This window comes from Myxocyprinus asiaticus, chromosome 45 (genome assembly GCF_019703515.2).
Source record: "Myxocyprinus asiaticus isolate MX2 ecotype Aquarium Trade chromosome 45, UBuf_Myxa_2, whole genome shotgun sequence".
Lineage (NCBI taxonomy): Eukaryota > Metazoa > Chordata > Actinopteri > Cypriniformes > Catostomidae > Myxocyprinus > Myxocyprinus asiaticus.
This window is the reverse complement of record NC_059388.1, coordinates 6,287,953-6,304,972: the sequence shown is the minus strand read 5'-3', so window position 1 is coordinate 6,304,972 and position 17,020 is coordinate 6,287,953. Positions and strand designations below refer to the sequence as shown.

General features: G+C 39.1%; 1 protein-coding gene across 1 annotated transcript; it reads right to left on the bottom strand.

Annotated features, from left to right (window-relative positions):
• Positions 1 to 412: 412 nt before the first annotated feature.
• LOC127435242 (ubiquitin carboxyl-terminal hydrolase 44-like) lies at positions 413 to 16,793 on the bottom strand. Its single transcript, XM_051688527.1, has 6 exons — positions 16,532 to 16,793; positions 11,314 to 12,582; positions 5,376 to 5,571; positions 4,262 to 4,370; positions 3,966 to 4,171; positions 413 to 1,361 (listed from the first exon to the last, which is right to left on the bottom strand). Exons 1-6 carry the CDS (start codon positions 16,706 to 16,708, stop codon positions 1,231 to 1,233), a joined length of 2,088 nt encoding a protein of 695 aa, XP_051544487.1. The 5' UTR covers positions 16,709 to 16,793; the 3' UTR covers positions 413 to 1,230.
• Positions 16,794 to 17,020: the final 227 nt, after the last annotated feature.

Below are 17,020 nucleotides of genomic sequence, written 5' to 3'. Positions count from 1 at the left end.
AGCTCAAATGTGACCAAAATGATAAACTAATAAAATTTCATTAGTAAAAAATATTTTCTTAAATGTACCTAGTTAGAAAGTTCCCTGTATAATTAACAGTATTAGCTGGGAGAGGATTTCCTTTAAAATGTAAGCAAAAGGTACATTATAACTGAAATATACCCATATGAATCGATATCGAATCGAGAAATCTGCATCAATACCCAGCCCTAATCGTAATGAGGAAACTCCTTTTAAAATAAAACACTCAGAGGAAGGCATGCAGATTTTATATTATATAAAAAATGTAATCATTTTATGTTTTACTGTTACTAAACTGAAACAGAAATGCCATATTCTTCAAATGTCTTTCAGTGATCCAAAGTTTTAAAATCATCGGTAAAGAAACCAGCCCACAACTTATTTAGAAAAATGCAAAAATATTCTTCTTTTATTGAGGTAAATTTCTCAATGAATTGAGGTAACAATTTGCATAGTTTTATATCTATACCTGCTTGAAAGTGGAAAATGGACTGGAACAACAAACGAGAGATGGCAACTACATATGATATGTGTGCGAGTCGCACAACCACACACACCCAACAGCTTAACTATACACACACTGACGTGGTGACTACATAAAACATTTTGTCTCTTTTGCTGGTGGAAACATCTTTTATATTTTCCTGTAAAATAGAAAAACTATGTTTTACCCAAATACCAGGTATAAAACTACTTTCTGAATAGGTGACATAAAAATTCCTGAATTCTTTGAATTGTGTCAGAAAAGTCAATCTTCAATTGGTTAGGCATGGCTGGGCACTTTCAAAAGATGTTTGGAGATGCGACAACACACATTCAGTGATATGAAGAGAGAAAACCTCATTTTCTTACAGATGTTTCTTAAAATTTCTTTCATACATTTCAGGCTCAGCACACATTCAAAAGTCTTTCAACTTTGGTTTGTGGTCAACATTCAGTATTTAAAAGGACACATACTTACGAGATATGCAATAATGCTTCTGGTTTGGACCAATATCACACTCTTCATACATACAAACGCTACAATCACTGCCTCCTACCAAAATCTGTCAGTTGTTAAACTGTAAGGCATGAGTGTGTGCAACAGAAATGCACTCCACAACTGCTGTACACTAGAGAAGATGACGCTCGCTAACAGTCTCAAACACAATATCAACAGAATGTACATAAAAACACAGTCTATGGGGCTGGAGGGCTGCTCAGCAAGGGTCAGAGGTCACTGGTTTTGAATTTGTCCTGAGAGCTTCGCTGTGTGTAGAAGAGAATGTAGGCCTGGGCTTTACACACTTCCTCCACAGCACACACACTCAGTTTAGAGTCATTACAGTGCACCCAAAACCCTGAAGAGAAAGAAACAAAGGGAGAGAATCAGTTGAATAAATAATTCAACATGAAGGTTTAAATTAATGTTTTAGGTTCAATCCAGCTGTACAGTAACACACTTGTAATGGAAGTCTATGGGGCCAAAATTTTGAAGGGTTTAAAGCAGAAATATGAAGCTTGCATTTTTGTTAAAGCTCTTATATGAATTCTTCCAATCAAAAATGTGTGAAATTTGAGCTGTTAAGTGGTCTACATCATCCTTTTGGATTGGGACTACTTTTCTAGGCAGATGAATGTCCAGTTATGCATTACAGACATACTGTAATTCCTGTGGATGGAGTTTGATCCATGTAAACAGTATTTTGTGGATAGTTGGATCGCTTTCTGTTATCCCAACGCATATTGTGCAAAGGTTGATGTAGCTAATCTGTTGGTTTGCATCCATCAAGTTGCGGTTACAAGGCACTTATAATAGAAGTGAATGGGCCCAATTAATAAACGTTAAAATGCTCACTGTTTTAAAAGTATAGCCACAAAACTTATACATTAGACGTGTTAACATGATTTTAGTTACTGTGATAAAATCGCTTGCAAGGTTTACTGCCGTTGCATCATCAGACTAAACAAAGTTGTAATATTGAATATGGTGTTACACAGGTTACAATGTTAGTAAAATCATGTTAACACACATGATGTTTGTGTCTAGTGGCTATACTTTCGCGAGTATTTGAGGGGGCCTGGGTAGCTCAGTGGTAAAGACGCTGGCTACCACCCCTGGAGTTCATAGTTCGAATCTCAGGGTGTGCTAAGTGACTCCAGCCAGGTCTCCTAAGCAACCAAATTGTCCTGGTTGCTAGGGAGGGTAGATTCACATGGGGTAAACTCCTCGTGATCGCTATAATGTGGTTCGTTCTCGGTGGGGCACGTGGCGAGTTGAGCGTGGTTGCCGCGGTGGATGGCGTAAAGTCTCCACACGCGTTATGTCTCCGTGGTAACGCGTTCAAGATAAGATGCGTGGGTTGACAATCTCAGACGCAGAGGCAACTGGGATTCGTCCTCCACCACCCGTATTGAGGCGAATCACTATGCGACTAAGAGGAGTTAAAAGCACATTGAGAATTGGGCATTCCAAATTGGGAGAAAAAGGGGAAAAATCCACACAAAAAAAGAAAAAAAAGAAATTGCGAGTATTTTAACTAGGGATTCCCGAAACTCCAGGCAGAGAAAAAACACTTCCAAAAGAGAATAAAAAAAAAATTTATAAAAAAAAACTGAAAATCTTGGCTTTGTTTAAAAACAATGAAAAAGCATTGTTTATGTTGCACATTAAAGATCCACATCCCCAGAAGTGAAGTGATCGCTCTCTTGGTTATTATCGCATTAATGAAGAGCGTTGTCCAGAGCTCCGGTATTGTATTTTATTGTGTGCCATAGCCGTTACTGTTAAGCTCCAATATGACATTAAAGAAGCATAAAGGCACCATTAAAGTAGTCCACATGACTCGTGCATTGTATTCAAAGTCTCTTGAAGCCATTCAATAGTTTTGTGAATCGCAAAGGATGCGATTAAGTAAATATGTTGTCTGCATGCGCAGCGTGCTTGTGACTCGTGAAGCGGTATTGTTTTTAGCACAGCTCAAACTTCTTCCTGGAATATTCCACCAAAATAAAAGCCAGAGGTCAATTTTTTTATTGTACAATAGGTTACCATTTTTTGTCAAATAAAGTGCTGCACAACAAAGCATCAGATTGTAAATGAAAACATTAATAAACACTTTTCTACGTCACTCTTACTTGAGATAAAATCATTAAATATTATTATTATAACAATTCTTAATGTTAATATATATTTTAGTGAATACTACATTTGACTATACGGTATTAACATATTTCTTTCGCAAGGTCAATCGAGTTTTTATTTTGACATGAAGGCTTTTCAGTTTGTGTTTTTTTGACAGTAGCTTCACACCTCCGGATAAGCAGTTGTTTAAATGGCCAAGTGTGATTATTAAAGTGCTGTGATTGAATTATATAAACATAGTCTGCAGGCATTATGTGCTTCACAGTGAATAAGTGTGCAAGTATTACAACACGCACAATGTGCAATGCTCTTAATGCTGTGATTTTAGCATATAAGCGGCTTGACACATTCACTGTAAAGCGTGCAGCACATGCAGACAGTATATTTATTTAATTAAATTGCATCCTTTTGCGGTTTAATAGTCATACTAGGACCTATCACTAGATTAATTGTGCATTCAATTGTCTCCTAAATATGTCAAATTCGTGTGTGAGCATTTGAAAGCAGCTGTGTAGCAGTCAGACATAGCGCGGGTATCAAATTGAGTTGGTGCTCGGTACCGCAGAAACACTGGTATCGTGACATTTTTTATTTTGGTATCGAATTGTTCCCGAAGTAACTGTAATTTTGACATCACCAATGATATTTACGTACTGCTACTGTGACATACAATTACTTATACCATAAGATACGTTTTAAGTCATACCGCCCAATCCTACTTGCACTGTTATAATAATGGCATATTTACTGCATATAGCACAGCGTGACGATACTGAAAGATAAAAATAAAAATAAAAAATCTTTTTTTTTTTTTTTTTACCTCCTTCTGTATTATAACAATAGGCAGTGTAGTGGCCCGAGCCAAATCCCTTCCCATGATGCATGACGACAGCAGAGAGCTGGTAGAGGAAGTGTTGAGGGTGGAGTGAGGTACTGGAGTCTTTGCAGCAGTAGGGCTCCATGTTGAGCTCCTGCTCAAACTGAACATGAACGCCAATCTTCTCCCTGTGATTTCGCCCAGACCACCTAAACATACACACATATGTACATTAAGATCTGACTGTCAACAAACTCGCACATACATCAGTTTCTGCTCATGCAAATGTGTGTGGGTACCTGAAGCGTTTGAGGTGCAGTCTGAGAACATGAGGCAGTTTGTGTACCATCAGCTGTTTCTGAGCTTCCGTTAAGACTACCTGCTTTGAACAGAATCGCCGTTGCTTGCCTTAAAGGGACAACAAAAAATAACTTTTGTAAGTGCATGAAACTTTCTCAACTTAATGTTATTGTTGGTTTAGAAGACTTTAGCATTCAAGCTTTTGACCTTAAACTTAAGCTTAAAGTCAACATGAAACAGCATTTGTAACCCATTTTCAATGTGGAACAAATGTAGGACAGGACTTCATTTTATTATTTAAGGGATAGTTCACCCAAAAAAGAAAACTCTCTCATCATCTACTCACCCGTATGCCATCCCAGTTGTGTACGACTTTCTTCTGCTGAACACAAATGAAGATTTTTAGAAAAATATCTTAGTGGGTCCATACAATGCAAGAGAATGGTGGCCAGAACTTTGAAGCTCCAGAAAGAATATAAAGGCAGCATAAAATTAATCTAAAAGACTCCAGCACCTAATATTGAAGTCTTTTTTAACTAAAAATTCTCCAACCTGTCCAGTAGGTGGCGATATGCACGAAGATTGCAAATCGCTAAAAATAAAAGAAGAATGTGGAAGTGAAAGTGGAGGTTTAAAAAAAAAAAAAAAAAAAAAAAAGGACTTAAATGTTGATCTGTTCTCACCCACACTTATATCGCTTCTGAAGATATGAATTTAACCACTGGAGTCACGTGGGTTCCTTTTTTGCTGCCTTTATATGCTTTTTGGACCTTCAAAGTCCTGGCCACCATTCACTTGCATTGTATGGACCAACAGAGCTGAGATATTCTTCTAAAAATCTTCATTTGTTTTCAGCAGAAGGAAAAAAGACATCCAAATCTGGGATGCATGAGGGTGAGTAAATGATGAGAGAATTTTCATTTTTGGGTGAACTGTCCCTTTAAGAATTAATTTGATAAAAAAAGTCCAGAAATGTAGAACTGTGAATTAAGAAAGTAAATAGGATCAATGTTGACTTCTAGATTTAAACTTAAGTTAATGGGTAATTCACAAGCCAAAATCTAAGTACATTTCCCTGTAGCCGTAATGTGTGTTTGTATGTGTTCAACTCACTGTTGCAGTGGTCACAGGCATATATAGCTCCCTCTAAAGCCTCCGTCTCTGTAAATTTGGCCAGCATCTCCGTCAGCCTACACGGAACCTGTGCGGCATCCTTACTGTTGCTGTGGTAACGCTCCGGGAACTCCAAAGAAAGATCCCAGAAGGGCTCTATTGTGTTTGAGCGATGATCGCATGCCAAACACCTCACCTACAGGAAATAAGGCAAGGATTTTTAGCAATTGTTTCTGATGTCTAAGAAAAAGTGATGTAGTCTCAAAATATTCTCTATGCGAGTATGTGAACGCAAACGTTTCTAGCTACGTAAGCTTGATTTTATGCATAACAGAAAATGCGGAATCACGCAATTGAGTAATGAAAATTTAATCAACATAAAAACACAGAACTTCGAGTTAAATTTGAAAAATTTTGAATAAACGAAAATTTGACAATTAATTAAAAACTAAATACACATAGGAACTCAAAGGTCTTTACTCAGTTTTCCACCAAAATAAAAGCTAGATTCAACTGGATGATTCAAATTGAAGACATTACAACAGAAATATATTACTACTGAATATAATAAATAACTTTATGCATAATTATTTGTATTACTATTATTATAATAATAATATTAAATGTAGTAGTTATAATAATACCAACAATTTTTTTTAATATTTTATAATAAATAACAATAGGCATAATCACTGGTATTATTATTATTATTTTATTTTTTTCTCCCCAGTTTGGAATGCCCATTACCCAATACGCTCTAAGTCCTCATGGTGGCATAGTGACTTGCCTTAATCCGGGTGGCAGAGAACGAATCTCAGTTGCCTCCGAGTCTGAGACGTCAATTCACGCATCTTATCACGTGGCTTGTTGAGCGTGTTACCGCGGAGATGTAGCGCGTGTGGAGGCCCATGCTACATCGACACACAACTCACCACGCGCCCCACCAAGAGCGAGAACCACACATTATTGTGACCATGAGGAGGTTACCCCATGTGACTCTACCCTCCCTAGCAACCGGGCCAATTTGGTTGCTTAGGAGACCTGGCTGGAGTCACTCAGCACGCCCTGGATTCGAACTAGCGACTCAGGGTTGGTAGAATTACTGGTATTATTAAACATTAGGCATGTCATAATACTGATATATCAATTAGCAAGTTATTTTATAGATACGTTTGAGGCATCGATATATTAATATTAACCGACATTTTAATTAGAAGCCCTCTGTCTGTTTTCCAATTCACTGTCAGTTGGCTTTCTGTTAAATTTTGTCTGGTGTAATAGCTTTGGGAGACCACAAGGGGTTATAACATTTACTGTCACGGGTAATACCAGGCACACTGACTGTTACACAGGATGTTTGAAGAGACAAAGACTATTTTGCAACGAGCAGCCATATTTATATCTGAAAAAAATTATGAAGCATATAAATAATCATTGGGAAAATTTTCAGATTATCGATGCATGAAAAAGGCATTGATCCTAAGCCAATTAAACATGGAATCCAGAAAAATTAAAACAAAAAACATTAGGGTAAAAATAAAAACAGAATTTGGAAAAAATAAAATGGATTTCATAGGGCCCTAATCATTGGGAGCGCTGTAGTGCGCCTTCACGCAAACTTCTTCTAAAGTTAGGTTTTCTTTCAGGTCAACTACTGTAATGGTAGAGCAACAGTTCTAAGAGAATCTTGCGGAGAAATTAAGCTAAAGTTAGTTAAATTGTCAACATGTTTATAGCTAGCTAGCAACCAGAACAATAACGCAACTAATTTAATGGCACAGGCATTTGACGGTACTCTACATCGCCCCCTTGAGTACTCGTTGGAAGAGGTGTTAGTGAGGCCAGTAGGGGGTGCTCATTCTGTGGTTAGGGTTAGTGACAGGGACACTACACTGTAAAAAGGCACCATCCTTCAGATGAGATGTTAAACCGAGGTCATGACTCTCTGTTAGGGATGCCGCGGTGTGAGTTTTTGACAGTAAGATTACCGTCTGACAAAAAAAAAAAAAAATCACGGTTAACTGGTTTTAAGATTTTTTTGCCAAATCCAGGGCGTGCTGAGTGACTCCAGTCAGGCTTCTTAAGCAACCAATTGGCCCGGTTGCTAGGGTGGGCAGAGTTATGTTGGGTTAACCTCCTTGTGGCCGCTATAATGTGTGGTTCTCGCTCTCGGTGGGGCACGTGGCGAGTTGTGCGTGGATGCCACGGAGAATAGCGTGAAGCCTCCACACACGCTAGGTCTTCGCGGTAACGCGCTCAACAAGCCACGTGATAAGATGCGCGGATTGACAGTCTCAGACGTGGAGGCAACTGAGATTCATCCTCTGCCACCCGGATTGAGGCGAGTCACTACACCACCACGAGGACCTAGAGCATATGGGGAATTGGGCATTCCAAATTGGGAAGAAAAAGGAGAGAAAATCCCCCCAAAAAATTGTTTTGGTGCAAATTTCCTTATTATGCAACAGCACTGATGTAAAAAATGCATATCACAATCTAATGTCTTAGTGGACGTATTTCCGGGGGATATGTGGACGCTAAGGGCAGCCCTACAATAAGAAAAATGATAAATACACAAAAAATAAATAGGAGGTGTATATTAAGAGATGCTCCAATCTAGGGCACGACACTGCTTGTATCCCAAGTTCAGTGAGTGCTTCAAAAGTGTGTAAATGTAAGACTGTTGTGGCCGTGCCCCATGTAGTTCATGGCATCCAACAGTTTTTCCTTCTGTAACAGTTTATTAAAGCAATCCACTGTCTGTCAGACACCCCACCATAAAGAATCGGCAACAGACTCTAAAAAATTACTCTCCACATCACCTCACAAATAAACCTGAGGACTATGCATAATAATGGAAACATTGCTCAGAGCAGACAATTTAAAGTCTGATAATGACTAAAATTCACATTTATTGTTGAATGCGGTGAATTTGTACAGAACCAATGCTTTAAATAATGAGGACGATTTAAGGGTGTTTTCACACTTGAGTCCTCTTTAAGGGTACTTTCACACTGCAGTTTAGTTCGAAACAGAGCACGGTTCGCATGAAAAATTGGTAATACGGACCGGGGAGCGCACCGCGGTACCGAACCCGAGACTACCTGTAGGAGGTGGTCTGAGTTCAGTTGCAATGGAACTGTAGCGCAATTCGCGTGAATGTGAAAGCAACTTGGACTCGGGTGCGCACTCGTTCAGGAAGTGAAGTAACCTGTGCGTGTGTTTTAGCCGATGACGACATCATTAGTTTGACAACATACAAGGATCCACACATTCCTGAAAGTCTCAAAAAAGTAATGACACCACAACGACATATAACACTATAAATACTGTCTGTCTATCTATCTATCCACATTATAAATACTACTATAGGTTATAAATACAGGGTATAATAGGAGATGACAGTGGCGATAACTTCACATTGGACTCGAGCGTGAGCGTGCAGTGTAAACAAAGATGCAAATTAATTCCATGCAATCAGCTGTCTCCTCAAAAAACGCTGTTTGCAAGCAGCAGCAAGCCGCCTCCCCCTAGACATCTGATGAGTTACGCCATGAAGCGCACATATACACAGTTCTCGTTCACTCTGCTGTGCATAATGGCACCAAAATAACAAAAAGTATGATGAGTCGCATTGTGTTCTCCATGCGTGTTTGTGATGATGTAAGATGAACGCAAATGGACCGGAGTTCGATAAAAACCGGGGTTCAAGTGAGTGTGAAACCAGACCAACGGTGCGGGGGGCACCGGGAACAATCGCACTCGGACAGCAGCAAACGTGCCCAGTGTGAAAGCCCCCTAAAAGAACCAAACACAGACCCCTTTAAGTGGACCAAAAAGTGGACAGAGTGAAAAAGGACCCAGTTTTATTTTATTTTTTTTGCATTCACACTGTCTGAGACCATGTAAGTGGGCTCAGATCTCTTTTTGGTCCACTTTACCAGTTACGAGGTCTCGGTCCTTTCTGCATTCACACCCTGTGTCATTTGTGAGACCAGGTCCATGTTAAAAAATATTGTATTTATTATAATTATAATTATTAGAGCTATATTTAATGTTAAGAGTACAAAAAGCTCTACGTATTAACTTATAAGATAATAAACATGTTTAGTGCTCTCAAGATGAATAAGCAGCATAAGAACAGGTGTCTATATTCAATAAAACTCATTTATTGATCTTTGGCATCAATATTATGTAATTGTATATTATTACAAAGTAATGTAACAGAACTGAATGCACTGTATTTTTATATTTAAAAAAAATTACTGGATTTAAGGCAAAATTCAACATTCAACCATGGTAGATTAGTCTTATTAACAACAAACAATACAATTAATCACGATTTATGCTTAATCTACTGACAGCCTCAGGTTACTTCCATTAATAGAATACAATAAATATTCATGTCGTAATTTCTACACTTTCATGCGGTTTTCAAGGAGTCCGGTTAAACCCTCGAATCTTCAGCTGCACAGAACACTAAACACATCTGAGTTTGTTTCGTGTGCAGTTTACAATAGTTTAAATATGCTTCTCCTTCTGTAAAATCCATAGAAACAAAACAAGCTGCGCGTTGTCATTTCCTGAGTACGGGAACCTGTCAGGGCCAAACATGTTTGGAATTATGCGAGTGTGAAAATCAAGGTAGCCCGGAGCGTTTTTTTTTGTTCACAATGCACGTTATTAGCGAACCGTACACAGACCACCTCCCGAGATGGTCTCGGCTCACTTTTAAGGGATCTGAGATCGTTTGGTGTGTTCACATATAGGCCAAAAATCCCTAAGACGCAACTTTTCAAAGTTTAATCGCTGATAGTAACTACACGCAATGCACCACGCGCTGTCAGCACGCTTAAACATTATAAAAAAAGTTACATCTTTTAATTAATATCTTTAAAATCACCACAGCTAAAAATATTAAGCTTACTAGTTTGCTGCTGGATGACTAGTGGAGCATCCTGTCCCATTTGTAGAATGTGTATCTTTCTATGACTTCTGTCTGCATTTTCACATCCGTCGTATTCAGTCAGTCATTTAAATGCTCCCAAACAGCCGCTTTTTTGACGAGTATGAGTCTAGTAGATCAAATTTCTCTGTTATATTTTGGAGTTTGTGTGTAGTTGGCCCAGTTTTACATGAATTGAAAGTTCACATTCAGTCCATTACACCTGGCCAAGCACTACACTGTCCGTAACCATAGCAACAGCTCCAGTTACCCACACATGCTCAAGAGTTTCACATTTAGGCTTACAAAATCTTAAGAATAACTATTTTATATTATATATTTATACATTATATTTAATATTTCTGCCACAATAAAGCATTTCACGGTTTTTAACAGTGGATTCTAAATTCTTGCGGTTAAATTAACCATGACATTTTTAATCGCGGTTAATAGGAAAACCGTATAATCACTGCATCCCTACACTCTGTGGTCACTAAAAATCCCAGGGCAATTCTTGCAAAGAGTAGATGTGTAACCCCGGTGTCCTAGCCAAATTCCCCCCATTGGCCCTTATAAATCATGGCCTCCCAATAATCCTCATCCCTGAATTGGCAATATAACTCTACTCTCTCCTCTCCACCAAATAGCTGGTGTGTGGTGAGCGTACTGGCACACTATGGCTGCCGTCGCATCATCCAGGTGGATGCTGCACACTGGTGATGGGTGAGGAGAGTCCCCCTGTTCAGTATGTAAAGCGCTTTGAGTGTAGTGTCACAAAAGTGCTATATAAATATAACATTCATTCATTAATTCATTCATTGTTAGTAGATTTGTTACCACAACATGAAATGCAAGAACGTTAAGTATGTATAAAGGAACAGTGCAATTGCAGTGCGGTGTCAAAGCAAGTGTCTCTGATTGCGTACTTGTGTTGTAGAATATGTGTACATATTAATTGGCTAACGTGACTGTGTGTGTATGTGTACTAATCACCTGGCTAAGCAGCTGGCCATGAAAGATGGTGTTGATCACGCTGAGCACCTGTTTAATCAGCTGTCTCTGATTGGCTGGCACAGTGGCAGGTGTTAGCATTCTGGTCCGTTCCAGCTCATGCTGGACTTTATCTAAAAGTTCACAAAGAAATTCCTGCGCATCCTGCTGCGCGTAACCGCGGAACGCCGGGATCAGCTGCCACACGGAGTGCAGCATTGCAAACGGAGACACCAGGGCCCACTTTCCCGACCACATCACCTGGAACAGCGTGTGTAACTCGTGACAAAGCGAGATGTGTTTGGAGCTGGGCTCCTTGGGTTGGATCAGCTCCATGCTGCGTGAGCGGGACGCCCCTCCGCTGAGCCCCGACCCCAGGCTAGAGCCTTTCGGCTGGGTGATGCGCTGAGCGGAGAGACCTAACTTGCGGCTGACCGCAGAAGCTAGCAACTCCAGTGCTTGATTTAGATCCAGTCTCAAAAAACACTCTCGGAATACATGCAAGTGACTCAGAACCTGAAGTATGGAGTTCATGTAGCATGTATTCCCGAGGTTGCGCAAGCCCGTAACTCCCGGCGTCACAGTGGGACGCCGTTTGATTGGCGAATCACCCGTTTTCGGAGGTGGGGGGCGAGAACGCTTGGCCTTGGCAGGTGTACGGTGCCTCTTTTGAGGCATTCTGTCTTTAGCAGTTTGTGGAGTCATGGTGGAGACGCGAGCAGGAGCATACCTGCGCTTTGTAGGTTTGATGCAATTGGCCAATGTCGGCGTCGTAGCCGCAGCAGCAGCTTTTAGGCTCTGCCGGCGAATACGATGGCTCTTTCTTGGAGGCGCGCTTTCCTGCTCCTCCCTGAGTTGCCGTTTGAGTTGCAGCCTCCTCTCCCGCGCCTCCCTCTTCCGTTCCTCCACTTCCTCCTGTTGTCGATCCTCCTCTAATCGCTTCTTCCCTCGTTCTGTTTGTGCAAACCACAAGCGGAACACACGGCCAATCAAAGCACGTCGACGGTGCCACAGTGCCGTGAACATGCGGTCCTCGTCGCGCAGCTGCAGCTCCTGCGTGCCGAGCGACGGCTGGTCTCCAGTGGCAGAGGGCGAGCGTAGGGTGCGCCCACTGCGCGTGGTGACTTCATAGCACTGGCTCTTAATGGCACTTAGCGTGCTACGCAGCAGCTTCAAGTCACCCGTCACATTATCGTTCAGTACGTAGTCATCGCACAGGTAGCAGTACACATACAATTCATTCACCTCCAGGGCCAGGGGGTGGTGCTGCTCCTACAAACAAAACGAAAAACAAAAACAAACTTCAATATGAATACAACATAAAATAAATATTCCTATATAATTAGAGATAATTGGCTGATAACTGGCTTGACGTGATGGTATTCAGTAATACGGTATACTGCGATAATTAATATGATGCATGGTTATGTTTTAGTGGTCACATAAAAAAATTCTAGATAATCTCTTAGTCCAATTCTGATTTTTCTGAACGCACTGTAGCATAATTTCCATCAACAAGTCACAATTCACAAACGGGGACCAAAATTAACACTCGCCAAGTGCCAAATATGAGTACTTAATTGCTTTGTGACTAGAAATTACACTGCAACACAAAACATAAGTCAAATTGTAAGAATGACAGTTTAACCCTTGTTGACATATAACGTGTATTAAAATGAATAGTAGAAATTGGAACACCCAACCAAGGAACTCTAAGCGCACAACGGTCAACGAATGTTGAAAGGAAGTCCCGTTACAGGTAAAAGAGCCATTCACCTTTTAGATACAGACATCGCCTGTCAATCATCTCGAAAATGCGCATTAGCTATACAATTTAAGATATCAGTGTTGTTAGATTTTACTGCTGATGTAAAATGTTTTTTGATCATAATCGTGACCAACCATTTTGGAAATTTCGGTCTTTCCACATTCAAGTAGATAGGAGTTGCACTTTCATGACTGGAAATAGCTTCCCGGTAGTGTTCCAAAGATGGCCGCCGGTGGACTGGCTTGCTAGAAAGACTTCGGCTATTCTCAGCATACAAACCTTAAAGTTACAGGGCTGGTAACATTATGAGAAACTATAAACCATATTAGATGGTTTAAGTTGAATTGTAAAATTGATATCCCTCGCTTATGACCCTTGCTGATGTAAGTCACATGAGTGATTCAAAAGAAAGACATTAAAATTGTATATTAAAGAAATCATCAAAGTCGCATCTTCTAACAGCTTACCCTCGGTGGAAAATTTATCCACGAAAGTTTATCTAGGATGTTTTTCTTCAGAACTCCATTAAAGTTCCCAGCCCTTTTTCTGCCTTATAAAAGGGTAAAGTCTGAAATGTGGAAATACTTTTTATTCCCATTTAGTTTCTTAAATGTTCAAGGTTCTTTTCAAAGTTATACTTTGTGTGTGATCTCTCAATTTTAAATGCAGGTTTGGTGTTTAAAAAGCAATTAAACTTGTCATAGGAAACAACATTAAAGTTTGTTTATTTTTCTATCCGATTTGTAATGTAATAGGCGTCAGCAATTATCATGATTTGAAAAATGTATACCGGTACATGCCTATAATTGGCAAGATCATTTTTATGTTATATTTTATTATCAATATATTTTTTAACTTTGCTGCTTAATCAGTTATTGATTGTTTAAAATTTGCTCTACCAATAAATGGCATCATTTGGTGGATCTCCAAAGAATCAATGTATTTTTTTATAAATTACTGTATACAATATATAAATTACTAAACTTTTTACTTAACATATTAGCAATTCACAAGTGAAAAACAGGTAGCATTACAGCTTATAGTTAGACATAAAATTAGAAAATATTTTTTTTCAGACCATTTATATAACAGAACAACTTAAATATAATGTCATAATATTTAGGGATGTACCAAAATGCAATTCCTGGGCTACTACCAATAAACGCAAATTTTACTTTTTGCCTTTTAACCCTTTATGTAAACTGGAACTGGTAGCTAATTAAATAAAAACATTCTCACTTGAAACAAAATAGGTGTTGTTTAAAAGTTTGGAATCTGCATTATGCTAAGTTTGGGCTCAGCATCATCTGCTGTGGGTAACGATTTTCCAAATTCTGTATGTTTCACGAATAAACGAAAATGCAGAAGTGATTGCCCCCAAGTAGTATACAAGTTGGTTTGTCACATTTTCGCTTATAACTTCATGAAACAAACAGAATATGGAAAACAGCATATCTTTACTTACAACACATGATGCCAATTAAAACAAGCCGCAAATCAGTGTAACATTGTGTACAGATTTTAAAAGAATCTTAATAGAGCGATGTGATATCAGGGTTGCTGTGTTTTTAAAATCAAATTTAAGACCCTTTTCAAGACCTGAACAAATAAAATTAATACCGTATCCCCATACCAAAACAAACCCACATAATTTCAAAATAAATCATGTATCACAGACTTACTTAAACAAGCAGGGCACACATTCAACATGGCCTTAACATTTCTTATCAGTAAAACAGGGTAGGATATATGCAAGTTTAAAATACTCAAGACATGTTTTCAACATATACATTACATTAAAATTGGTTTATGTACCATTACATAAATAAATACAAATTAGAGGTCGATTGATATCTACATTGAATGGCTGCTGATACGATAATGTGTTGAAAGGCAATTAATCTGCCAATAGTTTTTAAAATTGGCAGCCTATATTCAATGTTCTAAATCTTTTCTTCCTGTGATGGGGAGGGCCAGACAGAGGCTACAAGAGTCCATATTGAATTAAATTCCAGATGCAGTTTATGGTGCAACCAAAATACCAATAACCAGAAAAAAAAAAAAAAATCTGATTCATAGCGGGAAACTTTTCATTTTAAAGGCTAAAATACACCGGGGACTCTTATTTTGAAATGTAAGCGCTTCACTGCTTCCAGCTGCTCATTCAAACAGATAAGGGAAATAAAATGTGCACTCCTACAATAATCTATAACGAATTACAATATAAACAGTTAAAAGTAAACGTTGTAAAATTTCATCAACACTACATCATTATCATTAACAGTTAGTCATTAGTGATCGCTTGTCATAAATTTCCAATATGGCCTAATGATTGTGAACTGCTCAGCAACAGCTGAAACACTCACATTTTAAGGATCAGCGGGAACCCTGGATATGCTAAATTGGCTTTGAACACTGCCTGACAGGGAAAGAGATCGCAAGCAGAGATTCTCCGCTACAAGCAAATAAACCATATAAGCAAATTATCTGCAAAAAAGAATGCGGCAATTCCACTATCGGCATGATAATATTTGAATTGTTCCAGTTATCATATAAATATATATATATATCACTCATGTATATTGTATATCATGCACCCCTAATTATTAAATAATATTTATTAAATTTAATTGTTGCACTCTCATGATTATTAGGTTATTATTGTGTCAAAAGCAGAAATAAAATAATTTTAAAAAAATCGCTTCTGCAAATTCGGAGATCGGACACTTAAAAATAATCTGTATTACATCGGCTGTAAAACAAAAACATTTTATATACCTTTTAAACATATATATATATATATATATGTATATATATACACCGATCAGCCACAACATTAAAGCCACCTGCTTAATATTGTGTAGGTCCCCCTCGTGCCACTAAACGCAGTTACAGAAATACTCAAACCAGCCCATCTGGCACCAACAATCATGCCACGGTCCAAATCACTGAGATCACATTTTCCCCCATTCTGATGATGTGAACATTAACTGAAGCTCCTGACCTGTATCTGCATGATTTTATGCACTGCCACCACATGATTGGCTGATTAGATAATCGCATGGATGATTGTTGGTGCCAGACGGGCTGGTTTGAGTATTTCTGTAACTGCTGATCTCCTGGGATTTTCACACGCAACAGTCTCTAGAATTTACTCCGAATGGTGCCAAAAACAAAAAAACATCCAGTGAGCGGCAGTTCTGCGGACAGAAATGCCTTGTTGATGAGAGAGGACAACAGAGAATGGCCAGACTGGTTCGAACTAACAAAGTCTACGGTAGCTCAGATAACCGCTCTGTACAATTGTAATGAGAAGAATATAATCTCAGAATGCTATTCTGAGATGCGGGTTGGCGCCGTTTTGGTGGTACGTGGGGGACCGACACCATATTAGACAGGTGGTTTTAATGTTGTGGCTGATGTGTAAAATACTACACTTTAAATAATACAAACCTTAAAGTGCTGAAGCGCATGCTCCTCTATGTAGCGTCCACAGGCTACGTGCGAGCAGCTGAGACACGCCCACACCGACTCTGTGGTGTTGCAGTCCATGCAGTGCCATTTCTGTGGGTTCAGGATGGAGTGGTCCTGCGCAAGCCTTAAACGACCCACGTGCTTACACCTGTCCATCACACTGAGTCACAGCCCTCTTCACATCACCATGGTGACAGCAGCCAGTGGTGAAACCAGCGCCTCCCAAGGCATGTTGGGTAATCTTCGGAGACAAAAAGATCAGATGAGCTTCATGGTTACAGTAATGGAAATGAATGGGGCCAATTTTTCGAGAGTTTAAAGGCAGAAATGTAAAGCTTATTATTTTATAAAAGCACTTATATTAATTCCTTTGTTAAAACTTGAGCATTAATTGACCTGTAAAGTTGCTTAAATGGGCAGTTTTTTTTTTTACAGATGTTTTAGGTTTACGTTGTCATGGCAACGAAG

Excerpts from the sequence above, each read along its gene's own strand:
- LOC127435242 (XM_051688527.1), bottom strand. The coding sequence starts at position 16,708 with ATGGACAGGTGTAAGCACGTGGGTCGTTTAAGGCTTGCGCAGGACCAC. Across the intron at positions 4,172-4,261 it reads CTGCACCTCAAACGCTTCAG|GTGGTCTGGGCGAAATCACA; the intron begins GTACCCACACAC and ends GTGTATGTTTAG. Across the intron at positions 1,362-3,965 it reads TTGTTATAATACAGAAGGAG|GGTTTTGGGTGCACTGTAAT; the intron begins GTAAAAAAAAAA and ends CTTTCTCTTCAG.